The sequence below is a fragment of the Pipistrellus hanaki genome (assembly GCF_964339955.1).
Source record: "Pipistrellus hanaki genome assembly, chromosome: 5".
NCBI lineage: Eukaryota > Metazoa > Chordata > Mammalia > Chiroptera > Vespertilionidae > Pipistrellus > Pipistrellus hanaki.
The window spans coordinates 14,626,450-14,644,065 of NC_140507.1; the positions used below are offsets into that span (position 1 = coordinate 14,626,450).

The 17,616-nt window shown below is 39.2% G+C and overlaps 2 protein-coding genes across 2 annotated transcripts in view; both read left to right on the forward strand.

Annotated features, from left to right (window-relative positions):
• Positions 1 to 17,616, forward strand: part of LOC311622960 (uncharacterized protein) — a 72,864-nt gene that overhangs the window by 44,459 nt on the left and 10,789 nt on the right. Inside the window, exons 6-7 of the mRNA XM_084884487.1 lie at positions 12,079 to 12,174; positions 14,113 to 14,205. Of these exons, the coding sequence (XP_084740613.1) occupies positions 12,079 to 12,174; positions 14,113 to 14,205 (189 nt within the window). The remainder of the gene's footprint in view (positions 1 to 12,078; positions 12,175 to 14,112; positions 14,206 to 17,616) is intronic.
• Positions 1,919 to 10,471, forward strand: LOC311622548 (hepatitis A virus cellular receptor 1 homolog; the record flags this gene model as incomplete). The annotated part of the gene is made up of 5 exons (XM_084883819.1): positions 1,919 to 1,990; positions 2,453 to 2,510; positions 5,816 to 6,154; positions 7,131 to 7,211; positions 10,281 to 10,471. Exons 2-5 carry the CDS (start codon positions 2,465 to 2,467, stop codon positions 10,469 to 10,471), a joined length of 657 nt encoding a protein of 218 aa, XP_084739945.1. The 5' UTR covers positions 1,919 to 1,990; positions 2,453 to 2,464.

Genomic DNA, 17,616 nt, shown 5'->3' on the forward strand with positions numbered 1-17,616 from the left:
CCCTGGTATAGGCCCATTGTCCTGACCTGGTTAAGAATTCTAAAATTAGAATAGATTTTATTAAGTGGATTTGTTATTTTAATTTATTTAATTTATTTGTTATCGATTTGAGGGAGAGACATAGAGATAGATAGATCAATCGATCGATAGAAAGAGAGAAACATCAATTTGTTGTTCAACTAATTTATGTATTCATTGGTTGATTCTTATATGAAACACACAACTGTGGCTTATCTGGATGACGTTCTAACCAACTGAACTATCTGGCCAGAGCTAATTTTGTGGGCTTAAAATACCGAAGGTACATGGATATAACCCAGTTGGTGTGGTTCAGTGGTTGAGTGTTGATCTATGAAACAGGAGTACTTGGTTCTACTCCAGGTCAGGGCACATGCCTGGGTTGTGGGATCAATCTACAATAGGGGGTAAGCAGCAGAAAGATAATTATTCTCTCTCATCATTGATTTTTTTTTTTATTTCTCTTTTTCTCTCCCTTCCTCTCTGAAATCAATAAAAATATATTTTAAAAAAGTAAACTGAAAGAAAATCAAGATTTGTTCTTTGTGTTAAAATAAAGTAAAATTGTAGAAAATAAAGGACACAGTAATAGACCCTAAACTTGCCTTGGACCAAGGAATTATGATAACGAGGACCACATGTCCTTTTTGCCTTTAACAGGGACCTTTTAGTTGACTCGACAATGGGATTTTCCTCCAGGATATGTCTTCACATTCCTGGGTAGAGAGGAACTAGTTAATCTTTGGTCAGACCCTGTTATTCTAATGCCTTTGGATTCCATCCATGGAGACCTGCTATACATGGATTGGTATATACACCTTAGAAAGAGGAAAGAATAGATCCTTTTCTGGCATCCTTCTGATCTTAGAATTCTGCTATTCTTGTGGCATCCAGTTATGTGAAGTGTGTGTGTGGGAGGAGTATTCATTATCCAAACTGAATGATGTGTTTTAATACCCAATGCATCCACTAATATTTATTTATTTTTGTTAGTGGAAGACCTACTAACCTACAAGCATAGGGCCTCTGGGAGCATGATGAAAAACATTGTTATTAATACTTGAACTGCTTCTTTTAATTTGTCTCTTTCCTTGTATGTGTCTGCACTGAGAACTGTGTCTTCAATGCAGTCCATTAGCAATAACTGAGCAACCTCCCTCCCATTGAAGTCCCTGCTGACTTGTAGGTGACCTTGCAGAAGGGAGGTGTCATGAGAGTGTAAGAGTGGTCATGAGAGGTTGAGTGCGAGGAGAGATTGTTTGTTCCACAACCTGACTTCTGTTTCTCCTACAAGCTAGTTCAGGCCGGAATGGAAGCTACTTTCTACAACCTTTCTCTGCTTTGATTATCTGATATAATCAATATTCATTCTGACGTTAATCGGTGCACTTTTTTTGCCTCCTGCCATGCACCATTCTTAGAGCAGGCCTTTGTCTTTTCCTTGTCAAGCATATAAAGTAATTTCCAATAGCTGGTAGCATTCATGAACTAGTATCTATGACTGTCCCCATCCTTTACTCTATATAATTATTTCTGCCCTGCTAACAAGTGTGGGCATCCATTTTGTCTTGCAGTCACCGGAGAAGTACCTTGCGTGTGAATGTTTTTCCTAAACTGTTATTTGCCAGATTGGAGTGGCCTGCTTCTTTTGTCATCTCTCTATGCCCCCCATTTATGAAAGTAGACTTTCAGTTTTGGGGTTTTGCTCTGAGTCTGTGTCTATGAGCACCAGGCCTGGCCCACATTCTCCTTTCTGAAATATTCTCCTGACATCATTCAATAAAATGCAGTCTGAGTCTTTGCTTCCTGTAGCATGAATGATGAAAAACAGTGATTCACATTCTGACTTAATCCTTGTTAATAGATAACTTGGCAATATAATTGAGGCTAGGGACTAACCATTGTGGCCACAGGGCAAGGAGAATCCTCTACTCACCAAACGGCCAGTAGACAGGCATCTCAGAGTCCAAGGGTAAGTGGATCAGAACCACTGGAGGGCTGGTCTTTGCTCTGGTGTTCACCCCACTAAGCCTGTGGCATCCAGTTATGTGGAGTGTTTATGTGTGGGAGGATATTCATTATCCAAACTTAATGCTGTGTTTTCATACCCAACTCTGGTTTCTTCCTGTTTACTCCCTAATCTCTCTGAGCATGGGGAGTCAGTTTGGACTTTATGTGTTGAAAAGGAGCTGGGAAATAAGGGGCTATTTCCAAGGGCAGCTTTGCCTGTTTGTCAGAGGTATAGAGCTCTCAGCCATTTTGAGCTAACAAATACCTAAGCCATTGTATGAGGTCTACATGTGATGCATGGTAGGCACATGTGATGCATGCAGTTAGGATACAAGGAAAAGTTGCAATCTGAGAATTAAGACATGTCCCCATACCATCTGCTAGGGGCACATCAAAAGGTCCATTTTTTTTCTCTTCCCTTTAGGCTGACACCATCATGCTTTCTTGGGTAGCCTTCCCCAGCCTTATACTGCTTTGGGCAGGTAAGTGAATAGGTGGGCTGGAGTTTGAAGGCCTGGGCATGGAGGAGTGTAGGATTGTGTGTGGGTGTGGGGGAGGAAGATGGATGTGCTTGGACTCTGTTGGAAGGTAATAGGTCAACTTTTGAGAGCAAAGAACCAGGCTGAAACAAAAAAATATCTGAAATGATATGAATCACAAAATCTAAGGCTAAGTAAAATAGAACACTTTGTTTTATGCTGCCATTTGTACTTAAGAAAAAAAGCGGGTGGTGGGTAGTTGGGTATATATGGACTTCTCACATGTATGTAAGAAATAGTACCAACTTTTTCCTGGTATGAAAAGAAGAGATGGTGCTAGGAGGGAATGAAAAGAAGAGATGGTGCTAAGATGGAAAGAGACCAGTCTTTCATTGTACATTTTGCATATGTGTTTTTAACTATGTGTAAATAATGCTGTTAAAAATAAGGTATGTCCTGGCTAGTGTTGCTCAATTGGTTGGGCATCTCCCCATGCACCAAAAGGTCTCTGGTTCAATTCCCAGTCAGGGCACATGCCTGGGATTTCTGGCTGGATCCCAGGTAGAGGGCATGCAGGAGGCAGTCTATCACTATCTTCTTGTCATACCAATGTCTCTCTCTCTCTCTTATCCTCTCTTTTATACTCCCTCTAAAAATGAATAAAAAAATCTTTTAAAAAGTAAAAATAATATAGAGGGATCCCCCCAAATATATATATATATAAACACACACACACACACACACACACACACACCGTGTTTCCCCGAAAATAAGACATCCTCCGAAAATCAGACCTACTTACAGGTTTCCTTCTGAGTGAAATATAAGGCATCCCCCCGAAAATAAGGCCCCCCCCTAGGCTAAACATAAATAAGGCCCCCCCCCCTAGGCTAATCATGTTTAGCCTAGGGGGAGGGCCTTATTTAATGGGGGGAACACCAGATTCTGAAAGAAATGGAGTCACAAGAAATTCACCAGGAAATTCAGGAATTGGATTGTTATGATGATGTTCCAGAAGATGATGACATGATTGTCATTGAATAAATGAGTAAATTCTTGATACTGTAGGATTCACAGTTTGTCTGGTTTGTGTTGACAACTACCGTACTACCATACTGTATACAGGTAATAAATTTCCTTTATTTTCATTTAACAATAAATGTGTACAGTATTCTTCTTCATGGAAAAATAAGACATCCCCTGAAAATAAGACCTAGCGCATCTTTGGGAGCAAAAATTAATATAAGGCACTGTCTTATTTTCGGGGAAACAGGGTATATATATATATATATATATATATATATATATACACACACACACACACACACACACACACACACATACACACACACATACATTTTAACAGCCAATAACTCAATTTTTAAAATAAAATGTATTTAAATAATCACTGCATTTATAATTATTTAAAGTGTGTGAATACATTGTTGGGAAACCCTGTATATTGTTTCAAACATTCGATGAGTTGGAAAATAGATATATCCTAAATTAAAAAAAAAAATCATCAGATGTGATGCGATTATGGGGATAAGTTCATTTAAATTATACTTCCATACTACATTTTTAAGTTATCATACTATATTTGTAATCTACAATGATGCTAGACAAAATTAAATATTATAGGAATTAAGAGAAAAAAATAGACTCTTACTTCAATTAACAATCACATTTTATTTCCAGAGCACTTTGAAATTCACAGCCCAGTCCTAACTATGATTAGTTGGGGTACAGCATAGGGAATATAGTCAATAATATTGTAATAATGATGAATGATGTCAAATGGGTACTAGACTTATTGGGGGAATCACTTCATAAGTTACTTAAATGTCTAATCACTATTTTGTATACCTTCAACTAATATCATATTGTATATAAATTGTAATTTAAAAATAAAAAAAATAAAAAATAAGGTTAGTTGGTACATCTCAGATTTCATTTAAGGACCAACTTGACTGCATTTGACAGTATAGGGTTTTAAAAATATGTATATTTTTATTGATTTCAGTGAGAAGAAGGGAGTACATCAATGATTAAAGAGAATCATTGCTAGGATGTCTCCTGCATGCCCCCTACTGGGGATTGATCCTGCATTCTCCTCTGTACCCTGACATGGAATTAACCTTTAACCTCCCGGCTCATAGATTGATGCTCAACCACTGAGCCATACCTGGCTGGCGACAATATGGGGTTTTAATGCCACTAGCACTGGAGAGAGTTTTTGTTTTTAAGTGGCTTAATTTAGTACTTGATTGAATATTGTCCAATTCTCTGGATTCACCATGGGAAGTGAGCCTCACTCAAGTGCCAGCTGTCATCTACTCATGAGAATGATTTATACTTGAATTTTTTGAACCATCCTCAAGAGCATGATCAGCCTTGGCTCCTCTGGAACTATTAGAAACCTATTTTCTATAAATTGAAACCTGAAGAGTTTATTAGACTTTTGCCTATAAGGCAGTGATACTTTATTATCTTTAAATTTAAATTTTTGTTTAAAATCATTGATTTATTATTCTACTTATGCATTTATTGATTGATTCTTGTATGTGCTTTAACTGGGAATCAAACTCACAACCTTGGCATACTGATGATGTTTTAACCACCCAAGATACCAGGCCAGGGCCTAATAATACTTAATTAATTTATTTAAAATATGTATGTTCATCAGCCTGTGTTTTGGGCTTGATCCCCAGTATTGACAATCATTTGGTTCAACAATTTTGGAAATAAATTTGATAAAAAAATTTCTGCTCTTTGCCCTGGTAATTTCTATTTTAAGAAGTTTATCTTATTGGGAAACAATTCTAAATAAAGAAATAACTTTAGCCCTAGCCAGTTTGGCTCAGTGGATAGAGTGTCTGCCCATGGATTGAAGGGTCCAAGATTTGATTCTGGTCAAGGGTATGTACCTCGGTTTCAGGCTCGATCCCAGCCATGGTCAGGGCTCATGCATGAGCTTACAAGTCAATGTATGTCTCTTACATTAATATTTCTCTCTCCCTGTCTCCTTCCTCTCTTCCACTATTCTAAAAGTTAATGGAAAAATATCCTTGGTTGAGGATTAACAAAAAAACAACAACAACAACAAAAAAGAAAATAAATAAGTTTAAATTAAAAAAGAAAGAAGTTTAGTCTATCAAGAAACCAAAATGCTGATAAAGATGTAAAAATTTTTATATTTAAGATTAAAGTCACATGATTACAAACAAAATAAACCATATCAAATAAATGGGCGTAAATGTAAAATTCAAATATTGAGATCTCATACTCAGTTTTGTTTTTATTTGCAGATGTTGTAGCTTCTCAGACACGCGTGACTGGAGTGGTGGGACAGACTGTCACGCTACCCTGTAGCTACTCTACAGCTCGTGTAATTGCACCCATGTGCTGGGGCCGAGGATCATGCCCTTTTTACAAATGCTCAGATTCAGTTGCATGGACTGACGGCTACCGTGTCACCTTTACAAAGGACAAGCGTTATAAGATGAATGGAATCATTTCCAGAGGGAATTTGTCTTTAACCATAGAGAATGCAGCCCTGTCTGACACTGGCACTTACTGTTGTCGTATTGAGTTCAAAGGGTGGTTTAATGATTATAGAAAGAATATATTTTTGGAGATAAAGCCAGGTGAGTTTGTCTTCCTGTGATCTCTTCATGTGCATGAACTGAGATGTTTACTGTTTGGAAATGATATCCTCTTCTTTTAGGAAAGAGAGAGGAGATTCTGACAATCCTGTTTTTTTAATAACTTTGGTGAAATAGAATTACTTACTTTGTAGAATGAAGTGTTAAAAGAATCTAGTCAAGAATGGAGATTAGAAAAAAAAGAAAAGAAAAAAATAATGGAGACTAGAGGGCCTTCCCAGTCTGCAGACTATCTCTTAAAGCAGTGCTTCAAAAATACTGGTTAGTTCATGAAGAGGTATTCATGGCTCCATAGGGAGATGAGGTGTATATTTTTCTCAAACTAATTTAATGTAAACAACTGCACTTTTCCTCTGAGATGATGTCATTGAAATTTATAAAATAGGTTGGGTCTCTGTATAGTATATTTAATCCCAGTGCAGTCTGGGGCTTCCGACTCCTTCAGCTATGGAGAGGCTGCAGCAACCTCCGCAGTCAGACCACTCTGTGTGCATTCACTCAAGCATGAGTGCCTTTAGACCCTGCCCGCTGCAGCTCCAGGCTCCCCAGAGTCTCCCAGTCTCTGAGTCTCCGGATGCCTGTCTCTATAGTTCAGACTCCACCCACATGAGCCTGGGTCTACCAGGCTTTGGCCGGGGTTGGGGTTCAGTACAGTTGGAACTGGGGTTCAGTGCAGTCAGGGGCTTCCTTTCCCCTCTGCCAGTCAGGCACTTGGCCACCCTTTCTGCACTCATGCGTCTCCCTACCTCAGCACTTTGCGGCTCCCCTGATTAGTGAACCTCTCTCCTTCTTTATAGTTGTAGATTTCCCACTCAGCCAGCTTTCCTGTGTTTTTGGATGATGTCCGTTCTGTCTTTTAGTTGTTGTTTTGAAATTGTTGTGAGAGGTGGCAGCTTAGGTGCACAAAGTTCTTGTTCCCTGCTGCTTGATTAATCCTTACTTTCATGTTGATTTCTAGCTCCAACCACTGCTTCACCACCACAAAAGGTCCTCAATTCTGCTCCTACAACTCCAGTGACCATGAAGAACCTCAAGACAGGTAAAGCCATTTGTTTCTGAGGTCAGAGGCCTTCTAGTGAGAGGATGGAAACTACCCAGGGCATGTGTTAAAATGTCCAATTCAAGGTAAGGGTTCTTATGTGGCTCCAAGTAAGTGTTTCATAGGGTCTGTGAACCCTAGTCTCATATTATATCCAGCTTTTGTAACTATAAGTATTTTCAGAATAGGAAGACTCATGAGGTTTTTAAAAACTATTTATTGTTGAAAGTAATTGAATCATCCAGCCACCAGAGCCTAAGCATTTATTCTCTGGCTCTCACAAAAGTTTGATGACCTCTGCTTTAGATTAATGCCTTCCATGCAATAGACACAAATATTTGTTGAAAACATGTTTTTTTCCCTCTTCAAGACAAAAATTAGCTCAATTCCATATAGATATTCCCTTTTTCCTCTCATAAATCCCTTCTAGTCGGCACCCACACCCTCCCCCGAGGCCTCACCATACAATTTTCTCTATCCATGGGTTATGCATATATGTATGCAAGTTCTTTAGTTTATCTCTTCACATCCACCCACTCACCCCCAACTTTCCTCTGAGATTTGACAATCTGTTCCATGCTTTTAGGCTCATTGGTTTTTCTGGTCATATTCTCAAAGGCATTCATTATTAGCCCCTCCTCCCCCAGACCATTATTCTTTGATATCTAATGAGGATGGGGTGGATTTTGCGCAATGAGCACAGGTTTAAGAGGAAAATACAGGAAAAGACAGAGAAAATGGTCAAGTTAATGGCATTCAGTTCTCCCAAGGAGTTCTGAATAAGGACCCTTCACTCTGAAGTTAGACCTTCTACCTGAGAATAAGATTGCAGTGAAGTTAATATTCACTCTGTCTCCTATGTCAGGAACCATGCTAAATACTTTGCAAATATTATATCACTGAATTCTTATGACAATCCTATACATTTTAGGTGTGATTCCATCTTATTTTATAGGGTGCTGTCAAGTACCAGCTTTAACAATTGTCCTTTCAATCTTATTGTATACATTGTGTAAGCATTGAAGTAGACAAGTTCATTAGAAAAAACTGGTTAGTTTTCCTTCTATTTATTGTTCCTTATGTTCCTTTAAAATGACTTTTATTTTTTTCATGTTTGCTTCCCCTTCCATATTATATTTAAAATTGGAGAAAGGAACTTGGATTGTATCTTCCTAAAAGTCTCTGATTATACCTTAAACTAGAATCAGCAAACAATAGTGCAAGGCCAGATTAGATTCAAATTAGGCCCACCAACTGCTTCATAAATAGTTTTATTGGAACAATCATATCTAATTATCTTTTCTATAGAAACCTTTACACTGATATAGTTGAGCAACTGCCTCTGAGATCATCCAGCCACCAGAGCCTAAGCATTTATTCTCTGGCTCTCACAAAAGTTTGATGACCTCTGCTTTAGATTAATGCCTTCCATGCAATAGACACAAATATTTGTTGAAAACATGTTTTTTTTTCCTCTTCAAGACAAAAATTAGCTCAATTCCATATTAAACTAGATCTCTCCAAAGAAGAGCTTCCAAGTCAATAGACGCCTATACAATGGACTTCTCTTTTATACTCACCAGAGTTAGATTTAAAAATCTTCTTGTATCTGGGCCAGTGTTGCTCAGTGATTGAACATTTACCTATGATCCAAGAGGTCATGATTCAATTACAGTCAGGGCACATGCCCAGGTTATGGGCTCAATCCCCAGTGTGGGGCTTGCAAGAGGCAGTCAATCAATGGTTCTCCCATCATTGATGTTTCTATTCCTCTCTTCCTCTCCCTTCCTCTCTGAAATCAATAAATTACATAGCTAAAAAAAAAAAAAAAAAAAAAGCTTATTGTAAAAGAAAAATAAGGTGTTTGGTGAGAAAAAGGGCCACATTCTTTTTTTAAAAAAAAATATATTTTATTGATATTTTACAGAGAGCAAGGGAGAGAGATAGAGAGCAAGAAACGTCGATGAGAGAGAAACATCGACCAGCTGCCTCTTGTACACCCCCTACTGGGAATGTGCCTGCAACCAAGGTACATGCCCTTGACCGGAATTGAACCCGGGACCTTTCAGTCCACAGATAGACACTCTACCACTGAGCCAAACCGGTTTCAGCAAGGGCCATATTCTTGATCAGGCCTTTATTGATCTACTTTTGCTTCTGAGCCATTCATTGTGTTTAGGCTTAATTCTAGCTCCAGCTCTCTCTCTGGGAAGTTGGAGACCTTCTGTAAGTGAGTTGCAATCCTACATCACCTCTGACTCTGCAAAGAGTCAAAAATATTTCTTGTGGTTTAGTTCACCTTCATCCAAATTGTGTTGTATAAATCCTTCCCGTGATCTTGTATCTGCTGGTGGGGCTGAGTTAATCCTCATCTGTGGTGCAGGTCACTTGCGAGGGTACCCTCAGGTACCTGAATTTAATGCTACTTATTTGGTAAACATTTTGAGTCTCGGAGCTGCTATTTAAGTAAGTCTTTTTTTTTTTTTAAATATATTTTATTGATTTTACACAGAGAGGAATTGAGAGGGACAGAGAGTTAGAAACGTCGATGAGAGAGAAACATCGACCAGCTGCCTCTTGCACAGCCCCCACTGGGGATGTGCCCGCAACCAAGGCACATGCCCTTGACCGGAATCGAACATGGGCCCTTTCAGTCCACAAGCCGACTCTCTATCCACTGAGCCAAACCGGTCCTGGCTATTTAAGTAAGTCTTAATCATTCACTATTGAGAAGACTAAGACAGGTCCAGACTCTAGGTATTTTCTGTACCTCACAGATGTTTATCTGATATGCATGGATGATCTTTTCACAATAATTCAGTTTTAATTCTGGATAACCCGTTTCACCTCTGATTGTCCTGGAGTGTATACATTTCAGTGCATGTTTTCCTTTGGCCAGACGGTTTTCAGATTTTAATTGAGAAAGGATAAGGACTCTGAGTTCAGGAGAGGTTGGTGCCCAGTTATGCCTGGGGACAGTCTCTCATTGGTTTAATTGATATAAAGGCACAGCACAAAGCTCTTGTTCCCTGCTGCTTGATTAACCATTGCTTTTATGTTGATTTCTAGCTCCACCTAAGGTCACCAGTGTTCCAATTCCACCTAAGGTCACCAGTGTTCCAATTCCACCTAAGGTCACCAGTGTTCCAACACCACCTAAGGTCACCAGTGTTCCAACACCACCTAAGGTCTCCACCTATGCTCCTACAACTCTAGCACCCACACGGAACCTTCAGACAGGTAAACTTATGTGTTTCTGAGGCTACAAGCTTTCTTCCGAGTAGATGAAGACCACCAGAGTATGTGTTAAGGTGGAGTTGCCATCTATGCTAAAGGCTTTTCCCTGGGCTCCATAGGGCCTCATGTGACCTGTGAAACCTTGTCCCATATTACATGCATCTAATAGGTATCTTCAGAGTGAGGGGATCCATTTTTTTTTAATTGGATCCTCAAAGGGTTTCGTCATTAGCCAAAGAACCCAGACCTGTGATTTTGGATAACTAATTATGTGGACTTGGTTCAGTTGGGCACTGGTTTATGAATAAAATCTAGGTAAGTCCAGAGAAGAAGAGAAATCTGAGTGTTTTCCCTTTCGTCCTCTCAAGGAAGCTTCTCCTGGGATACAAAGGTGCCCGGTGAGAAAAGGTACACATTGTAAATCAGGCATTCATTGATGGTCCTTTGTGCAAGGCACTGTGTATGTGCTTAATTTTAGTGTTATCTCTCTCTTTCTCTTGGTAACTCTGAGACCTTCTGTAAATACTTTGAAATCATAGATCTATACTATCATTTAAAGAGCCCAAGTTATTACTTTTTTCATCTCTTTTTAAAAAAAAAAATACATTTTATTGATTTTTTACAGAGAGGAAGGGATAGAGATAGAGAGCTAGAAAAGTCGATGAGAGAGGAACATCGACCAGCTGCCTCTTGCACACCCCCTACTGGGGATGTGCCCGCAACCAAGGTACATGCCCTTGACCGGAATCGAACCCGGGACCTTTCAGTTCGCAGACCGACGCTCTATCACTGAGCCAAACCAGTTTCGGCCTTTTTTCATCTCTTAGTTGGGAAGGAATCATTAGTGGTCTAATTCACCTTTCAACCAAGTGTATAATGTATAAATGGTCCCTGTGATCTAGCATATACTTGTGGGGTGAGTTAATTTAGGTGCAGGACTCCTGGGAGGGTATCCTCAGGATTGGCTGAAATGAATGCTATTTATTGAGTAAACATTCTGGGCCTGGAACTACTGCTTAAATCTTAGTCATTTACTACAGAGAGGACAAGGACATGTCCTGGCCTGGACATTTTCTCCATTTCACTAGTGTGTATAAAGATATATAGCCCTAGTCTATTTGGCTTGGTGGATAGATCATTTGCCCTCAGATAGTAGGGTCCCAGGTTTTATTCCAGTCAAGGGCACATACCTGTGTTGCAGGTTTGATCTCCAACCCTATCAGGGCACGTGTGGAAGGCAATTGATCAATATCTCTCTCTCTCTCTCTCTCTCTCTCCTGCTCCCAATCTCTGTAAAAATCTATGGGAAAATGTCCTCAGGTGAGGGTTAAAAAAAAAAAGATATGTAAATTTAATATGCATGGCTAGTGTTTTTAAAATGCTTCAGTGAATATGCCAGTAACCTTTATCAACGCTGGAATATATGCTTTTCAATGCAGCTGTTTCCTTTTTGCAGGCTGGTCCTCAACCCCATCCCTGTTAGATTCTAGTAGATTAAGGACAAGAGATCTGAGTTTAGGGGAGAATAGTGCCAAATTCTGCCTAATTTGGATATGTTGATGTGCAGGCCCAGCACAAAGCTCTCATTCTCTGCTTCTTGACTAATCCTTGCTTTCATGTTAATTTCTAGCTACACCTAATGTCACCATAATCCCAACATCATCTACCGGTGTGATTTCCACCTCTGCTACTGCAACACCAGCACCCATGCAGAAATTCAAGACGGGTAAATTGATGTGTTTTTGAAGTCATTAACCTATTAGAGAACAAAACAGTCCAGGTTCTAGACATTTTTTTCTTACCTCACTGATGTTTATGAAGATACATCAATCTGATATGCATGGTTGGTCCTCTTAAAGTGCTCCAGTGTTAATCCCAGGTATCCATTTTCACTTTTGAACTTCCTGGGATGTATACTTTTCTTTGGGCTTAGAGTCCTAATAGGGGTGCGTGCAGGAGGCAACCAATCAATGTGTTTCTCTCACATCAATGTTTCTGTCTTTCCCCCTCTCTTCTACTCTTTCTAAAAATCAATGGAAAAATATCCTCAGTGAGAATTAACAACAACAAAAGAATTTTATGAAGTTCAAAAATCTGGGAAGTTTGCAGTTCTTCAGTCTTGATGTGGATATTCTAACCCTTATTATTCAATGATAGGAGTAGGTATTTGAGGAGTTCCTAGTTTCTAGGGTTCCTTCTAATGAATCTTTGTCCACTGAAGATTTATATTGACAGCAGAATACAATGTCTGTGGCCTCAATAAGCTATATCTTTCTGTCTCTCTCTCTCTTCAATTAAGAGACACTTTATTTTGTAAATTCACATTTTTGAACTAGGCTTATTTTCTTACAGCAGTGTTTCCCAAAGTGTGTTACGCATACCCGCAGGGGTACGGGAAGAGTTTGGTGGGGGTACGCGTTGCACCGGAGTTTGGTAGGGATATGCCCTGCACCATGCTTAGCTGCGCCTAATTCTATGTTCTCATGAGTACGAGGGGTTCTCAGGGTTATGAAAATTATAGAAAGGGTACACATATGTCAAAAGTTTGGGAAACATTATCTTATAGCAAGTAAGATAAGGTCAATTCAGATGGAGAAAACAGCTGACTCTGTGGAAACTATATCTGGGAGGCAATTCAGGGAAGCCAAAGAAGCTGATGAGATAGCGCTCTATAGACAGATGTGGGGAGGGAGCATGTGGAGAAGAGATTATGATTATGAAATTTGGGAGTTGTGAAATTATTTTGATCTGTCTTAATTTTTAAATACAACATGGAAAAGAACAAGAATTGAGAGACTTTTATAGTGTCTCCCAATTCTTTAACAGACATATTTGAGCCTCCAAGAACTAAATCTTTGCTTAAGTTTTCTTTCATTTTTCATAGGCTCAGCTTACTCCCCACCTTTCTGTTAGAGCTTTTTCTTATCCGGAATCTACACTTATATCTTCCTAGCTTCTTCTTGGGGAAGATATTTTCTACTGATGAAGATAAATTCATTACTAGATCTGTCTTGGTTTCCTCCACTTTATTGTTCCTTGTGCTCCTTTGACCAGATTTTTTGCATGCTTACTTTTTTCTCTATATTAGATTTTAAACTGGATGGAAAGGATTAGATCATATACTTCTTTTTTAAAAAGTATTTTTATTGCGAGAGAGAGAGAGAGAGAGAGAGAGAGAGAGAGAGAGAGAGAGAGAGAATGTGAAAGAGAAACAGCAGCCAGTTGCCTCCTATACTACCTCAACTGGAGATTGAACTTGAAACCCGGGCATGTGCCCTGATCAGGAATCAAATCAGAGGGTGACCTTTTGGTGCACAGGATGGCGCAAAAACTACTGAGCAACACTGGCCAGGGTTAGGCTGTATACTTCTTAAAAGCCTCTGACTATAACTTAGATCAGTGTCAGCCAACATTATAGCTCAGAGCTTTATCACATACAAAACAGGCCCACCAATTTTTTTATAAATAAGTTTTATTGGAACAGCTAAACCCAATCCTTATACTGTCTGGTCTGTGGCACTGAGACCATAGGGCTCCCAAAGCCCAACACACTTACTGTCTGGCCCTTTACAGAAAGTGTGCTGACTTCTGCTTAAGACTAATGCCTTGCATGTGATAAAAACTCTGCTGCTTGATTAATGCTTGCTTTCATGTTGATTTCTAGCTCCACCTAATGTCACCATGGGCCCAACATCACCTATGGTCTCCATGTCTGCTTCTACAAAGCCAGCAGGAGGTCGGTGGAAATTCAAAACAGGTAAATTAATATGTGTTCCAGTCATTGCCCTTCTTTTTTATTTATTTATTTTTTAAAATATTTTTATTGATTTCAGAGAGGAAGGGAGAGGGAGAGAGAGAAAGAGAAAAAACACACACAAACATGAATGATGAGAGAGAATCATTGATTGGCTGCCTCCTGTATAACTCCTATTGGGGACAGAGCCTCAAACCTGGCCATGTGTCCTTTATCAGAATTGAACCTGGGGCCCTTCAGTCTGCAGGCCAACATTTTATCCACTGAGCCAAACTAGCTAGGACCAGCCCTTGGCCTTCTAATGAGAGAATGTAGACTGCCAAAGGCATGTGATAAGGCAGAGTTACAATCTAGGGTATGAATTCCTTCTTGGTTTATAAAGGTGGGCCTCACAGTGTCTTTGAATCTGTGTTCCATATAAATGAACTTAAAAAAACCCACAACAAAACCACAACTGTGCTGTAGTTTACACCCCCCTGACTATCTTGAAACTACTAATTTGTACTTCTAAATCCCTTGACCTTTTTCACCCATCCCCTAACTTTGTGGTCGGCACACTGGCTCTCAAGCCACATGTGGCTCTTTGGCCCCTTGAGTGTGGCTCTTACACAAAATACCACAGCCTGGGCGAGTGTATTTTGAAGAAGTGGCATTAGAAGAAATTTAGGTTTAAAAAATTTGGCTCTCAAAAGAAATTTCAGCTGAAACCGGTTTGGCTCAGTGGATAGAGTGTCGGTCTGTGGACTGAAAGGTCCCAGGTTTGATTCCGGTCAAGGGCATGTACATTGGTTGAAGGCACATCCCCAGTTGGGGGTGTGCAGGAGGCAGATGGTTGATGTTTCTCTCTCATTGATGTTTCTAGCTCTCTATCCCTCTCTCTTCCTCTCTGTAATAAAATCAATAAAATATATTTAAAAAAAAAGAAATTTCAATCGTCGTACTGTTGATATTTGGCTCTGTTGATTAATGAGTTTGTCGACCATTGCCCTATCCTATCTCCCATCTGCTAGGTTCTTTACAAGCATTATGTTACTTAATTCTTATGACAGCCCTATGCATTGTAGGTGTGATTCAGTTATACTTTATTATTTATTTATTTTTTAAATACATTTTATTGATGTTTTACAGAGAGGAAGGGAGAGAGAGAGTCAGAAACATTGATCAGCTGCCTCCTGCACACCTCCTACTGGGGATGTGCCTGCAACCAAGGAACATGCCCTTGACCAGAATCGAACATGGGACCCTTCAGTCCGCAGGCTGATGCTCTATCCACTGAGCCAAACCAGCCTTGGCTCAGTTCTACTTTATAGTTGTGGGCACAGAGTTCAAGTTCATTGTTGAAAGTCACATGAGTAGAAAGTGGTTGAGTCAGGATTCAGGCTCCATTAATTTAAATTTGTGGCTGTTCTTATAACTACAGGATGGTGCTTCTACTATGAGGACTGAAGTCATATTAGGATGAATTTGTCCTTATCTGATACTCTCATTGAAAAAGACTTTATATAATTACCCTGTCTTCTTATGCCAGTCAGTGAAATTAAAAAAAAATTGCTGTTTATACTGATGACAATGTAAATATCTGATTTAAGGATTTCAAGGATTTAGAATGTATGGCTTCTCTTTTCTTTTTAAAAAAATATATTTTATTGATTTTTTACAGAGAGGAAGGGGGAGGAATAGAGAGCTAGAAACATTGATGAAAGAGAAATATCTACCAGTTGCCTCCTGCACACCCCCTACTGGGGATGTGCACCCAACCAATGTATATGCCCTTGACCAGAATCAAACCTCGGACCTATCCACTGAGCCAAACCGGTTTCAGCATGGCTTCTCTTTTCAATTTAAGCTACATGCTTCAAGTTTCTGATAGTTAAGAGTTTAGATATAATACAATTTGAGAATAATTTGATGTATGGGTGGGGAAATAGCTTGGCCTCCTGAGGACAAGTTCAGGTTCAAATCTTCTATTTTGAAGATTAAAAAGATAACACTTAGTGAAGATTCTCAAAGCCTTTCAAACTCTTTGACTCCTTGAGGTGATCTGGATTCTGAAGAGTAACAGAAATGTCTCAACCTCTTAGCCAGTGAAATCTGATGGAACATTGATTTTCCTTAACTCCCATTGAGGCTTGTGTATATTTATTCAGTAACCAGTAGGGATCTGAAGCATTTGGGCATTGAGTTGAGTTTGGAGGAGAAGGCTTCAGGTTAGAACTCAGATTTTAGAGCCATAAAAGTATGTAAGAAAAATAGCTTTGTTCCAGGCAGCTGAGCATACTAGAGAATCTGTTGACTTTCTTAATATTGATTTAGCTTCTTTATACTTAGTGACATAGTGTGTGTCTGTAAAAGTGTGAGGATTAGTGAACTTGGTTTAGTGAACATACATAAGTTTTTTTTTAACTTCATTTAAAGCAGAGATTTAGATGAACAATATTAACTGTTGATTATAATAGAATCAGAGATACGGGAGGGGAGTGGACTGACAATTCTCGGGGAAAAGGGGAATGGTGGATGCAGGAAGAGACTGAACATAAACTGTGCACCTATGGATGAGGACAATGGGGGGTGGGGAAAGGGCAGAGGGTGGGGTGGGAACCTGGTGGAGGGGGTAAGAAATGAGGAACCTTTGTAATAATATGAACAATAAAGATTGATTTAAAATAAATAAATAAATAAATAAATAAATAAATAAATAAATAAATAAAGCAGAGATTTAGAAGAAAAGATCTGTGTGACTTCCTGAGGAACATTAACTGTATTATTAATTAAATTGTACTTTATATTTATCCTGATAATTTTCTTTTAAAAAAATATATATTTTATTGATTTTTTACAGAGAGAAAAGGAGAGGGATAGAGAGTTAGAAACGTCAATGAGAGAGAAACATCAACCAGCTGCCTCTTGCACACCCCCTACTGGGGATGTGTCTGCAACCAAGGTACATGCCCTTGACCGGAATCGAACCCGGGACCTTTCAGTCCACAGGCTGACGCTCTCTCCACTGAGCCAAACCGATTTTGGCCTTTCCTGATAATTTTCTAAGGAGTTTGAGTCTAGAGTTGAGCTTTACAGTACAGGAAGGAGATGAGCACTGGAGCTAATTCAATTCAGAGACATTTACTTTTATATCCACTTCCTGTCTGTCCTTAGTGCTTCCAGCACATTTTCACTTCCTAAAATATGCATGAAATGGTTGAATGTAAATGTCTTACCCTTGGATAATCTTAGTTTCTTATATTGCCCTGTTCTTTGTTCCTAAAGAGAGCCACATCCTGTTATAGGGTTCGGTGTTAAAGGAAAATATGAAATGGGTTCAGAAGATAAGGAAGGGTGATGTAGAAATGTGAAGATGGTGGTGGAAAAGAGGAAACAGGAAGACTGATGAAAGGCAATAAGGAAAGCCCAGGTTTG